This window comes from Neovison vison, chromosome 6 (genome assembly GCF_020171115.1).
Source record: "Neovison vison isolate M4711 chromosome 6, ASM_NN_V1, whole genome shotgun sequence".
Classification (NCBI taxonomy): Eukaryota; Metazoa; Chordata; class Mammalia; order Carnivora; family Mustelidae; genus Neogale; species Neogale vison.
Window position 1 is genome coordinate 201,954,611 of NC_058096.1, and position 14,718 is coordinate 201,969,328.

Consider the following 14,718-nt stretch of genomic DNA (forward strand, 5'->3'; position numbering starts at 1 on the left):
ACAGCCCTAAGAAAAGAACATTTTTTTTTCCTTGAAATAAACACTTTACAATCAGTAAAATGAGCTATTCTTTCATTTTTCATTATCTGTGTCTACCTCTATCAGCAAAATACTACTTTAATCTGAAATGTGGTCATTAGCACTTAAACCAACACAATTAAAGCGGTATAAAGTCATTCCATTAACATCACAGTAGAATTATGGTTTTGAATAAACACAGAAATGCTATAAAATAGAAACATTTTTGATTTAAGATGTCCAATCATATAAAATATTAAACAGAATCAAGCCTAGTTTCTGGTTGATTTTTAAATGCTAGATGGTGTATCATAAATATCTTTTAAAAAAAGAAATGGCGCTTTGCCTGTAGACTGCTGCTTTAAATTTTAGACACCATTTAATTGGAATTTTATAGATATTTACTCTATAGAATGATTAAATCACCAAAAAAAAAAAAACCAAAATCCCAAAACCCAAACTACAAAATCTCTCTAAATATCTTTGAAGCAATAGCATAAAAATATGGTATTTTAACGTCAATAGGAGCATCCGTTTACCTTCCTTTCTCTTGCCCACTCTTAGGGTCAGATTTTCCTACCTGGGTGCAGGAGAGATGCTGCGCTGGCTGCCCTCCTAAGCTAGCTCCGTGAGACACACCCGGGAGCTGTCAGCCCTCGTGGCACAGTGAGCCCAAGTGAAAGGCCAGAACCCCTCCTGGACCTACACTGTGACAGTGGATATACGAGATGTGAGGCTCCAGTCAGACCCGGCCAGGCCATTCATCTCTGGATACGAGCGCCAGGCTTTCAGACTCCAGCCAACGGGCCCCCGTCTGGCTGAGCCCGGTCTCCATCAAGGGCTTCACTCAGCGGGGGCTGGCCCTGCACACTCGTCTCCTGAAGGGCAAGTGCTGGTGAACCCTTTGTCAGGATTCAGCCCCTACCGAATCAGAGGGCACGGTTTCCGACTAGCTCCATCAGAAGAACAAACAGGAGGTTCGGGTCTTACAGAATAAACCAGCTCATCGACAAGCTGTCCCCCACTGCCGCCGCATACACACATGCATACATATCACACGCGGGCACACCCTTTCTTTTGTCCTCCTTTCCCTGCAGGGAAAATGTGACAGTGTGGCCTTTGTGTCCATTATGCACGGTTCTCGAGTCATGCATCCAGGGTAAGAATCATGAGCTCAGCCCTCTGTGGGCCACCCATGGGGATTCTGACCCTCGCTGAAAAGTTAGCTATAGTGTCACCACGGAAGTTCCTCTTGGGGCTGTGCTCAGCAGCACATATCAAGTTCCCGCTGCTTTGAAAGGTTAAGGAAGGTTTTCTAAAAATTACGTAAAAGGATCTATGACATTCCCCTGCAAATGACCTCACAGAGCTCTCTGAGCAACCTCGATTCTTGACGTTTACCACCAGAATCCAAAATTCCTCCAAGTTTCCTGGTAACAGAGTATTCCTTCAATTCAAGCTCAGCAGATGCCTTTAATCAGGAGCTCTGTTCTGTTAGCATCTCTGTACCTGTTGTAACGATCTCACATCCTTTCACACACTACCTCCTGGAAGGCCAGGATTATCCCCATTTGGTTGATTGGCCTGCCCTTCCTAGCAAAGGCTTGGCTATGACTTAGGTCCCCAGGCCTGTGGTTCCAGGGAAGCCCTGCTGGCCTCACCTAGGCCATCACCAAGACAGAGTCATCGAGTCTACCAGAAAAAGGGCTGGAATCAAGTTTGAATTATGTGCTCACTTAAGGACTGCGACCCAACCTGTGACCTCAGTCAAGGTTAACCTTCCAACTAACTTAGCAGAGCTCTTGTATCGTTAAGGCCACATGGAAATGACCAGTGATCACACATCCTCATCTCGGCCGGGCTACTCTGAGGAGTGGTGGTCTTTAAAAAACACCGTCTATCACACACTCACTCAGACCACTGTTCCTCCAGATCGGCACAGGCAGTGAGATGTGGGGTTCCACTCTCAGTCCAGACTTCGCTGGGCACAGGGCACAGGCAGCTCTGTCTAGGTGAGTGGGTTGGGGCTAGCGTGGCACCAAGGAGGAAAGAAAAGTTCCGGCTGGGGGCAGTGCTCAATGCAGGAGGGTCCCTCACCGGGGAGATCATAAAAAGGCTCCAGCACCCTTTTCCTTTACAGGGGGTATGGGAGCATTTCGCTAGAGTAGCAGTTCTCCAAAGCGCGGCTCGGGGACACTTTCAGGGGCTGTAATCTGCGCGCTACTAGTATCCTCTTTGCCTTATACACACATTGTCTCGGAGCACAGCGGGGTCTTCAAAAGCTCCGTGATGTGAGGGTGTCACCTCTCTGCTACCCTTGTACACGTATATTCTGTATTTTTAAAATTTCTCAGTTTTAATTTCTAATGTACATACTGATATACAAGGGTCCTCAATAACTTTTAAGAACATAAAAAGGACCCAGAAGATTGACAGCTGATAACTCAGCCCCAGACAGGCAGCACCAACCTTTCCTCAGGCACTGGCCCCTTTCCCTCATCTGTGATTCCTGGCAGTCCACTGGCCTTTCTCCACTTTTGGAAGAAATATCCTTCCCCTGGCTTCTCTGAGCTAGCCTTGGCACTTGTTAATGCCTTCACTGTGGCTTAGAATGACATACCCTCCCATTACCCCAAAGAGCCACCTCTCTTAGGTCTGAGGTGTGCCACAGAGAGTGAATTCACGCAAGTAGCTACCCAACCTTGGAACTGTTAGGAGGTGTCAGCAAGCTCCTTCCCATGGAAAACTGACACATTAGGGCTAATGAAGGACACTAGGTTGATATTATTCAGTAACACACCACAATAATTAAGACCTTCTGCTACTACATTATATAGCCTGCCTTAACTTCTTTTCAGCAGTTCTAGAACTTCTCGAAGACTTTTGAAAATCATCATTATTTTGACTTGATTTTGAAAATCATCATTATTGTTGTCAGAGGGAAAAGATCCCCTGCCTTTCAGAAAAAGTCGAGAATCCAGTACCCAACAATGCTGTGAATTTATGGCTGTGTCACACCACGGCGTAATTACAAAGTGTAACCACCACGAGGCTGGTGCACAACCTTACATCTGTTTCCCTACGATGGACCCCGGCCTGCATCGTGTTTTCCATCCAAGACCCCAGGAGTCTAGCACCATGGATTCTGCTGAGTCTGTGAAGATTTTCAGGTAAGAAACTTGAGTTGTCTCCTACAACTTTCCTACACTCAGAGCTATACTCTTCTGGCAAGGTTAGGAGAAAGGACAGAGGTGTCTGCAGTATGACTACAGACCAAGTTTCAGGGAAGCTTAAGTCAGAGGCAGACCTCAGGACTTCTGGATGTTTCCATAAGCTGCTCTTGGCTAGCAGCCATGGCTAGCACTGTCACTCAGCAACACTGGGGCCAGAGTCTCTTGCTTCATTGAAACCATTCTCTAATTCCATTCAGAAAGTTCGTTTTCTAGTTTTTCCTTAGTTGGAAGGGCTGCAGGAAGGCATATGGGAAACCCTGCCATGCCCATCGCTTGGGGCTATTCTGCCGAGACTTCACCCTGTGGAGACTTCCTCTAGAAGACAGCTGGCCACCCTGGCCCTGAGACATGGCAAGCACATACTGCCCTTCATTGTTTAATAAACTAGACGTTGGGGTGGGTCAGAAACAGACGGATCATTCAGCTGATGGTGAATTAGCTCCACACCTGTGCCCATGGGGCTGACCAGCCTCCTTTCCAGGGATGATACACCAAACTCTTAAGAAGTGGAACATCCCAGTCACTAACCGATCAGGGCAGAGTGGGCCTTCGGACCAGAACAGGATCCCAGAGGCCCCTGCTACACCAGGCCTTAGCCTTTCAGTTGCTAGATCACAGAGGGATCTGGAGGACCTGGGGAGGGACTGGATGTAGGCAATCTGTAAGGCACCCGTACAGAGAGAGGCTTCAACATCTTCACAAGGGTGTAGCCACGCCAGAATGTGCCGGCCGACCCTCAACCCTACTTCGCACCACTGCCCGGGGTGCTGTGTGAAGTCAGACCTGCTCTTGGGCCCCGTGGACTCTGCTGTGAGGATCCATAAAACCCACCATGAGCTCCTAGACTTACAGCAGTCCACACAGTGGGAGCAGAATCAGGGGCCGGGCCTGTTTCCCTAAGTGAGGCGAGGGAATCCACTTAAGTGCCGACAGGCCAGATCCCTGGTAACATGAGCCACTGGGGCCAAAGGTCACAGCAGAAAGGACATCACTGGAACAGACCTCAGAGCTGGGAGAGAGCCTGCCAGCGGTGCCCAGGATGGGCCTGCAGGGCCTCCACTAATGCTGATCTTCCCAGCAGTGGGCACCACTTGCCCACCGGGGGGACTCTGGGACGAGCCCAGCCAGGAACAGGGCTTCCCCACATGCCACTGGCTGTCTGCCCACCCTCTCACACATGCACGTGCACCCGTGCACCCACGCACCCACGCACAAAACCTTCTGTCGGTGACGAGGGCAGGCCAACGGGGCTTACAAAGAAGAGCTGCTTTTCTCTACGTACTTCAGAAATGTCAAGTTTTCCCACTACAGTTACTTTTAAATATTGGTCTTAAAACTCTGGTTGGCTCCTCGGAGCGTCTTGGGCTCAGCACTGGATGTAGAAGCTCCTCAGCACTGAGAATTTCGGACTCCCTCATGAGGCAACTCCTTGGGCAAAAGTCTACAATTTGTAAGATGTGAAAACACAACCTGTAGAGGTAACTCTGTGTACATCTTTATACATTTCCCAGATCTCTTTAAAAGGGGTAGAATTCTCTTTCTCAGTAGATAACTACAGTACAGAACAGAACAGAGATCAAAGAAAAACAAGAATTTCTTAAAGTTCCGGTAGTAAACAGGCATATGATATTATTATGTTGTAGTCTTAATAATAAGCAATTATACGTTCAAAGTGCTTTACAATCACTTAGCTATTCCTCACAACAGCCCTGTGAGGTAGGTCGACATTATTACCCCCATTTTACAGATGGAGGAAACTGAGGCACAGAGAGGTTAAGTGTCTTGCCCAAAGTCACGCAGCAAGTGAACGCTGGAGCTGGGACTAGAACCCAGGTTCCCTGACTCCCAGTGTCCTTGAAACTAGACCACACTGTTTCCAAAGAGGCATCCCCAGACTGGCTTTGAGCACGAATTAAAGACGGACAATGTTGGATGAGGTTTGGGTGTGGTGGTATTTCCCGTGGACACGTTAAGATGGAACCTGAGGTGTTACCTGGACTGGTTTTGGCATGCGGGTGTATGTGTTAGTTTCAATGGTGTGTCTGAGCTTCCTGGCCTGCCCACTTCCCACTGCATTCTCAACTGGGTCACTGCAGAGAGTGGGGGCCGGAGGGTTAGGAGGTCATGGCGGACTGGCATATAAAAGGAACTCTGTCAGCTCAGTGCCCAGGGGCCTGCCAGTCTTTGGGAGTTCGGGCAAACTAGGGACGCAGGACTTTGGAACAAAGTCAGCTGCCCACTGTAGGCAGGTCTGCTTCATCATTTTATTATCATTATTATTATTATTTTTTTACTGGCCAGCGTCAGGAAGTTGTGTTCATTTCATTTCTCTGTGGGGCGGCTGCCCCCCTCCTTTGCTCTCTCTCTCTCTCTCTCTCTCTCTCTCTCTCCCTTTCTCTGAGTCTCTGCTTGGAAGGGAAAAACTGTTAAGCCTTTTGCACGTTCCCTTCCATGAAAAAGAGCCACCGGGAGCAGCATCCGCGACAGGAGGCCATGGCTCTGCAGGTGAGCCACGACCCTGCTTCCACCTTCTGGAGGAGTGCTTTGCTTGGAAGGGGTCTCCCTGGGGCCTTGGGTTTGCTTTTTCCTGCATTTCTCCTGAAATGCTGTTTCAGTAGAAATAAGCCCACTTGAGACTTTTCCCTTTCAAGGCCTTAGCCACAAACGCCTTCCGACTAACGAGCTTGGTGCAGTAGCTCAGGCAGAAAATTCTAAAGCATCCGTTCAAGCATCTGAAACAAATGAATCAGCCAGTGAAATCTCATCTGTTAGTATCTGTTCTCAGATTAAAAAAGAAAAAAAAAAGCCTTTTCTATGGCTTGAAATGGACTCATGCTTTAAAAAAAGAAAAACACCTCGCTACTTTTTAAACTAAGGTAACTAACTAACAGGAGTCTGCTGCCCCACAGATGAAACGTCTGCAGAGCGTGTCTTCCTCTCCTCCTGCGCCGAGCCTCCCCAAGGTGGCCGCATCAGGGCGCATCAGGGACTGAGAGTTGCCGGATTCTTTATACCGCCCAGCCCTCCGCTCGACCACCCACATCACCATCTGCCGGCTGCGGCGCCGGCTTTCACGGAAAACCTAACCACCTAACTCCTTACCGGCTGGAAACCATGGTTTCCTCCTTAAACCCAACCTCCAAAGAGGTGAGAAAGACTATCCCTCTAAAGTCTTCCTGTCATCACAGATAGGCAGGCTCCCATCAGGGATGACTGGGGGGATAGTGTCTCCTCAGATTTTACCAGAGTATCTCTGGCATAAAGGGAATCCTTGAGTGTTGAAAGAAAAAGAAATGAACAAAACTTTTCCCACTTTGTGATTTTTTTTTTCCTTTTCCATGAGGCACTGGACTAATTCATGTCTGCATCTTACATCTGGAAGATCTGATGGGGCACCGCTGTTTGATGGGAAGGGGACTGAGCATTTTCAAGGCTGCAGAGCTGTGTTCCTTTACTGACTTGCTCTTGGCGGAAACTCGCAGGTCACTCGATGTAGCAGGAATGGAGGGAGAGCCGATGTGGGGTCAAACTGAAGTGGATATATGGCACGTGGGAGGGTGGGTGGCGAGGAAAACAAAAAGGCAGCCTGATGCAGCTTCTCTCTGACCCTCAGGAGAAGGCTGGAGAGAAGGCTGGCTTTAATGAAGATGGATGGATGGATGGGAACTGCACACTCATTCAGACCACAGAGGCCAGAGGACACTGGGTGCCAAGCTCCTCCCCACACAAGGATCCCCTTCGTGTAGAAGGGGACACTGCAGGAGGTCTGAACAGAGGGAGACCAGATGGAGCCCCCAGGGCTGGAAACTCCAGTGCATCTGTGTGCCCTTGAGAACCATTCCATGGGGAGCAGAGAACGTGGACCAGTTCTGATCCCGCTCAGACAGACTGCACTCTCCGCAGCACAAACACGCACATGCCTAGGTCGTACGTCTGCGCTCACACTCCACCTCCCATGAGCAAGCCATCTGTCAGCCACGCGGCACCCTGGCGTGGGGAGAAGCACCTCATCCCATCCAGCCCCCGTGTAGGGGCTTCCTTGAACATCTGTGTCCTTGTCCTAGGGACACTGTGGGTTCCACTGCCATTCGACCCCGTGTCCCTAACTACTATGTCATCATAGAATGTTTCGTCACATAGAAAGGAAGCATCTCCTTGTGCTTATTAAACGTACAGTGACAAATCACATTTAAAGCCACTTTTAGGACAAAGTTGGCCAAAAATGTAATTAGAATTACCCTTCGAGGAGACCAGAATTTCCTATTTTTAATGTTTGCTTCGGAATCCAATACACTTTTAGAATTTATCTGTCAAAGTTATGAACAACTTTATCTTCTAGGCTGTGTACTCAACATAAATTATAGTCATAGCCTCAACTCTCAACAGAACCGGGTAAAGATGCACCGATATCATCATCTAACGGGAAATGTTTGATTTCACCAAGGAAATGAAACTCTTTCTACAAACAACAAAATGAAAAATGTTGAGGAGAAAAACATTATGGTAACGCAATATAACAGTATCTTTTACCTCATGACTTAAAAAGGCAGCTTTAGCACCATTTGAAACTGTAACTTTAAAGACTTAGGGAAGCCCATCCATGAAATATGGTAATTACTTAGTCATGTGTTGGTTTTCAGGCTTTAAAACATCAAAACATTATGTCCAGACGCTGCAGCAGCAACTGAAGCCATCTGATGGGGAAGTCTTGGGGATTCAGGGAAGAGAGAACTCTGCTCATGTGGTCACCATGCATGCCTTCCCCAGAAGACAGAAAGGTCTCATAGCACAGAGCTAACTTGGTTCCTGGGAATTATGACCTAGTCATCCATGAAAGAGTATGCATCCCCCTTGAGAAAAGTCATCAAGTCCTACCAACCCCACCACATAGAATCCGAGAACATCAGGCAGTTCCCTGCAGGGGGAGGGGACCGTGACGCTGGAAATCCAGCCAGTCTAGAACTCCAGGCCCAGGGCCACTTTTAGGGAAGCATCTTCAGGAGGTCATTCGTCACACCGTCTCCTTGAACCCAGCTTGGCCACGCTGCCCTCAAGAGCCTATGGACCACAAGCCTGTTCAGATTTACAAACACGTCTTTACAGCTTGCTTTTGTCTTTCTAAGGCTACCTGTGAACAATGGTCAGGAGGAAGGCCGTCCCTTTTACAAACTGGAGGGGACGGAAGGGAAAGTTTTACTCACAAATTCCACAACCTGAGGCAGCAGTGGGCTGTTGGACTGAGCCCATGGTTCACTGAGCCACTTTAAGGAGAGATGATCAGAGAAATAAAGATCGGAAATCATCCTCGGCTAGCTTGAGCATCCTTGCTTGCCCTGGCTCTGTAGCTGTCTGGGCAGAGCAGAGGTGCCCTTGTGAAGGACTCTGACTAATCCACCATCTGTATATGCACCCACATGCCCTCACTCATGGCCATTCACGTTCATGTCCTCTCTCACAGCAAGCTCACAGACAAGCCCTCCCTTCACTGCACCATCTCTTGGAACACAAAACAATGCTGGGCATTTTTCTCCAGAAAAAGGTGAAGGACTATTCCATGCTGAATCCTGCTAATACCCTATATAATCCAATGTAAAGCTCATGACGTTAACAGACATAAAAGTCATTTTAGAGTGAACAAATTAAGATAGAAAAAACTCTTATCTTATTCGTGATGGACTTCAGACACTTGGGTAGCAGAGAGGATGGGCTTTGATTAGTTTGGACAGGTGTTCCTGTAGCTTGCCAACCTCTGTAGTTCCCTTTTGCCCATTCTTAACATCTCATTCCCTCTTCACCCTGCTTTCTCTATTGCCAACACTTGCTCACGAACTTCCCTTCCTTGCTCCTCTTCCTGCAAGCTTCACAGGGACCCCCTTCCTCCATACACCTGCTTCCCATGCCAGAGATCTGGGCTTACCTAAGATTCTACATCTCAAATGCAAATGGGCCCTGGCTGGAACCAGAAGTTCCTGTAAGCCACGTCCACCCTCCAGGAGCCTGGGGCAGGCTGCGGCTGGCGCAGGGAAAAGGACCAGAGGCTGGCCTGGGCACAGAGCAGCGTTTGCACAGCAAGCCTCACGGCAACCAGGAAACACACACAGAGAGAGACACACTGCGACATATGCACGCACGCACACACCCATCCGCACGCACACGCACACCAGGAGGTGATGGATGTCACTGAAATGGACCGAAAACCAACAAGCAGTGGGGTAAGAAACAAACAGAAACAAAACAAAGCACTTGCGTTCAGATGGAAAGCCGTTTCCTGGGCAGCTAGGGCCCAAGCCCAGGGCTGGGGGGAGGTGGGGGCCTGCCTAAGGACACTGTCTTTGGAGAAGCGGGGAGGAGACAGGGTACAAGACACCACTGGCCCCCCGGGGCCTGCCAGGGTTGGGCCTCCACCCGGGGGCCACAGCCAGTGTGGGCACAACAGATAAAGCAAGGGGTGGGCACTTACCTCATAGCCCAGAAATGGCTAGTCCACACTTTGGGGGGTGTGCGGTACCTCAGTTTAAACAAAATCCTTGTGGCACTGCTCAACCATGAATAGCCAGCTCTCTAGTATTTCAAATAAGCTTGTAAAATGGTTAGTGAAAAGAGAATAAAACAAAAGGACAATTCACCTGTAGGGCAATGGTGGTGTTCTTCGCAGGGTACTTTCCCACCAGGCCTTGTTCTTTCCGTTTCTTGAATTTCCTAAAGTAGTCCTGTATCAGGAAAGTGGCATAGAACTTCCCCACGGTTACCTCATCATCTAAACGGAGAGACCAGACACAGCTCTCCCGAATCAGCACATTTGCACCAGGAGCCTCAACTCTCTCTGGGGGCCGGGGTGGGGGGGCAGGGCGGGAGAGCGCCCAGGGCACTGAGCTCTGGGTGAGGACACAGGAGACTAAATCTAGCAAAAAGCAAGGTTTTGCAAAGCAGTTAAGGCTCAAAATTAGAGTCAGTCCCATGAACTGATACTCAAAATTGCAGAAAACGATGTGTTTGTTATGAGTTTATTAGAGCAGCGTATTAGTAACACTATGGAGTGCTGTCTTGGTTATTTACTGAAAATAAAAATTACAAAACAAAAAAAGACTTCCTGGGTCCTATTTTCACCCCTGCACATAGGGATTTGCATGTGTAATTACCATGAACACCAAAGAGCAATTAACCATCCAAATCCCGATGCTTCGAGATAAAGACAGAGACCTCAGAAAGTGACAGACAAGCTCAGAAGAGGAGGAAGGTTCAGGAAAGTGGCTGCAAACCCAGATTTTCATGTGCCCCTGTGATTCTGTTCCAATAGCCTCCATATACCATTTCTCTGTTTGTAACCCAGAATTGCTTATTTTTGGCAGTGCAAGCAACAGCTCCAACTAACCTTGAAGTTGAGCTTATTTCTGCTTTGTTCGGAACAACTCCAGCATGGACTGCTGGGGAACTGGAACTCCGCTGAGTGTTTTAAAAGTGATGCATGAGGCAGAATAGAGGCTCTGGCTGTCTCATGGTAAACCACAATGCGTTTGCCCAACGGCCTCCACCAGCCCTGTTCTCCCTGGGGTGCATGCCCCCAGATCTGCAGTGGTCCCTGGGCAAGAAGCTGAGGGCCCCAGGAGTTGTAGAGGATGGGAGGAGGAAGGGCTGCTGGCCCTCAGCAGCTGAGCTTGTACCCAGGCTGCCCTTGCAAGAGTCGCAGGCAGATCTGGGGCCAGGGGCTTGTGTTCTCCTCTGTAAACAGGGCTACACCTCTTAGAGGAGGCATGAGCATGACCCAAGAGGAGGCCTTGGGAAGCACCCAGCCCCATGCTAGGGTAGTCCAAAGTGCTTGGGCTGGATGAGAGTGAGTTGGCAGCCTGCTGACAGGGGCATCCACTGAAATGGATGTGGAACAAGATGGGTTGGGGGTCACTGGGACCCTATGCATTCACTAATGCACCCTGTGTGGGGTTCATTCAGTACCCATGTGGGAACCGTCCCCTTCTGGATATCACCAGGGTGCTGTATGCAGCCTCTCCACACCTCCCTGTCAGAAGCCATTCAGTGCTACTGATTAAGAAGATGCCTTGGGGAGGCTGGCCTCAAGACGAGAGCTGCATTCCTCCCAAACCCCAGCCAAGAAGTCCTGAAGTGGTGTAGGGACCACCAAAGAGATGAAGGCTTTGGGTAGCATGTGAAACCATGTCCTGTGTCTGTCTCAGGCTGGTGCAAATGGCCTAATGATGCACTGCCCATGGCGGGGAGGGGAGGAGGGGAGAGGCGGACAGACCATTTAGGTCTTGACACTTCACACCAACTTTGCTCCCAAGCTGCTCTCACTTTTGCTGAGGGTACATCTGGTATGCCTTCCAGCTGCCTCTACTCTTGGGCATCCGTATTCGCGGAGGAGCTCCATGTGGGTGTCATGGCCTCTTTGAAACAGCTCTGCAATGGTGAAGCGGCCTACCCACTGCCCCCAACCCCCAACAGGTGGAGCGGGGCTGAATGACCAGCCCTGGTCGGTTGAGTTGGGATGTGAGCCCAGGGCAGTAGGCCTCCCGAGCGTGGGCTTTCCTCTTCCTCCACACCACCCACTCAGGCACAGCCCAGCTCTGGCCACACAGACCACGTACTTCTTTGGGGCTGCCTCCCCCAGAGTACAAGCCTCTCTACTGAGCTGCATGCAGGGAGGTGGGCTCATAGCTGACAATCTTGGGGATCCAGGGGCCCTCTGCCTTCTGTGCCACAGCTATCCCCTGCAGTCCTGGGTATCAAGTCTTCTCTGGGGGCTCCCAGAAAAAAAACACTAGGTTTACAGAATGCCCACCTCATTCCACACTGGAATGCTTCCCATGAATGCACACCTAACTGTTTTTTTCCCTTCAAACCCAGCCGGTGCTGGCCTACAGGGGTCCAGGAAGCTCCCATGGGAGGGTATTGGCTCTCTCTGGCCCAGAACTGGGGGCAGTAGGGTGATCAGGCAGGGGATGACTATGGTTCTGACCAACTGGCCGCTCCGGAGTGGAGGCAGGCCACCACTTGGTCTTCTCACTAAAATGCTAAGTTGATTGTGGCTGGGCAGAGGACAAGCTCTCTGAAACAGGAAAAAATCAAAGCTAGAGCTGGTTAGAAAAGGAAGGGACAGAAGGAATGGATGCGGTGAGGCCATCTGGGCTCAGGCCTGGAGAGAAATAGATGGGGTCAGCTTTTTGAGCTCTGCAAGGCAAAAGAACCAAAGATCCAAGTCAGAGTGGAGGCCCAAAGGAAGGACATCCCCAGGAGAATAGGGAACTCCTACAGAAAGGGGGAAGAGCCATGACACGGCAGAAGACTGAAGAAGAGTGGAGCACAGAACATGTGCAAGATTCGGAGATGGGCAAGGGGACCACTGAGCATAGGGGACAGAGAGGACAGGCAGGCTGTGCCTGCAGCCACAGGCCCCTGCCTTGCTATGGTGTAGAAGGACAGTTCCCCACTGCTCCTCTGGGGCTGAATCCTGGGGTTGCTCCTTCTCAGAACCTTGTGAATACCTGGGCAGAGAAGGGGGGGGTACCTCACACCACCCTGAGCTACAAAGCTTCCCAAAATGGGCCCCTGCCCCACTGTCACCAAGCCTGTGAGGGGCTCCCTGATGCCCCACATGGGCTGGTCCCAGGTACTGGGAGCAGCTGGCCTGGCGGGGTCTGCAATTCTGGCCAGGGTATAGCCTGTGGGACACTGAGCCCCTCGGCCCTGTGGAGCTAGCCATCTGCTGGCTGAACAAATATTCCCATTTTCCAACTGCGCCACAATGTGGGGCAAGGCTGGGAACTGATGAGTCTATGGGAAGAGAAAAGAAGAAACAGAAAGAACTGGTGGAACGCAGGCGGCAAATCCCTGCTGCGTACACACCTCCTACGGAGTGCACTGGTGGTGGCCTCAGAGTCCCTGCCTGCTCTGAGCCTCTCCAGTGTGGTGGCACTTGGGGTCTGGCCCGGAAGAGCACCAACGTGGGGACATACTCCAAAAGGGTGGCATGTCATTTCCTAAGGGCCTTCTCCTCGGGTTTCACTATGCCTCCTGCTGCCATTTTGAAATAGGTAAACACCTGTCATCCTAAACCCCAATCTTTCCTTAGAAATGCAGAGAAAAGGCCGGGCCCAGCTATCGGGCTAAGAAAGTGCGGGGATGTTTTACTAGCAGTCTAGCAGAGCTCAAAGTTGGATGTTTTGAGGATGCTAGCATGGTGAGCCAAACTCTGGACCTTTTTTTCCTGGTCTAATTAAAAGAAAGCTTCACAATAATGCAACTATGCTCCCCCCCAGCTGCTTGGGTGAGACTGATTTGTAAAGAAGGGGGCCAGTCAGCTGAGAGGCGCTGGGGCAGGGCAGGCCAGCCCCAGGGCCAGGGGTGGGGGGTGGTGGGGTCGGGGGCTGGGTTTACCAGGACGCGCAGCCGCTATTCTGAAGCATGCATCTGGATTTGAGAAACAGTGTAGGGGAATACGGCTGCCAAGAGATAACCCTGATTCCATGCCACCACCCTAAAACAGAATTGCTTCAGAATATTCTGAAAGACTGAGACTTGAAAGGAATGGAGGCTGCAGAAAAAGCTCAAGCACATTGTTACAACAGTCTTAAAAAGCAATTTCTCTAAGCCATGCGAGCACTGGGTGCGCAGCTGCAAGGAAAACAAAACCAAAGAGTCGTTTTAAATGTGCAGTACCAGTTCTCCCGTGGGGGGCCAGCTGGGAGCTAGGGGTTTTCTGTTCTTTGGATTTGGGGGCATTCTCTGTGTGTGCTTTCCCTTTATCATTTCTTTGGGGCTGTCTCCCCCGGCTTTGAGCAGTTGGCTGCACCAGCTGGGGTGACCCCCTCCACAACAAAAGCTCACACTGCTCTGGCTTCATGCTGGGGAGCAGAGCTGGCCGCCATGCTGCTCGCTCGCTCTCTCTCTCTCTCTCTCTCTGTCTCCCAAGAGCCAGAGACTGTCACCTTCTCAGAGGGAGAGGCCTTGGCCACCATCCTGGCCTGGGGTCCCGGAGTCGGCTTTCAGCCCTGAGCCCGATAAATCGCGAAAGTTGCAGGAGCGGTGATGCTAGAAAAGTGGGGTTGGTTACAAAACACACCAAATGCTCACATGTGCCTGGGGCTAGGGGCAGCTAGAATACTGGGGCTGTGGCATGGAGTGAACGGATCCTGCACCTTTAAAACGTGGAAATAAAACAGTCACGAAACAACCACCTCAACATCTAAGTCCGGCGTACTTAAACAAAAATGGAAAAACAGTATATATATTATATATATGTGTGTCATATATATATATACATCTGAAAAAGTTTAGTCCGTTATTTTATGACAAATAACAAAAGGAAATAAGCATGCCTGTTAGTTCTAACTCTAAACTCCAGTTAAAGGGACATTTTTGGTAACTATGATGGTAAACTCACTCTTGAGAACATTTCAAAAATACCATTTTCTGAAAACTATTTTTTCTGAGACATTTTCAAGAACATGTTGAA

At 49.8% G+C, this 14,718-nt stretch overlaps 1 protein-coding gene across 11 annotated transcripts in view; it reads right to left on the minus strand.

Annotated features, from left to right (window-relative positions):
- CACNA1D (calcium voltage-gated channel subunit alpha1 D) overlaps window positions 1–14,718 on the minus strand; it is a 301,488-nt gene that overhangs the window by 13,122 nt on the left and 273,648 nt on the right. For all 11 annotated transcript variants that reach the window (XM_044253375.1, XM_044253372.1, XM_044253378.1 and 8 more), the window contains one exon: window positions 9,878–10,008. In XM_044253375.1, coding sequence (XP_044109310.1) covers window positions 9,878–10,008 — 131 coding nt within the window. The remainder of the gene's footprint in view (window positions 1–9,877; window positions 10,009–14,718) is intronic.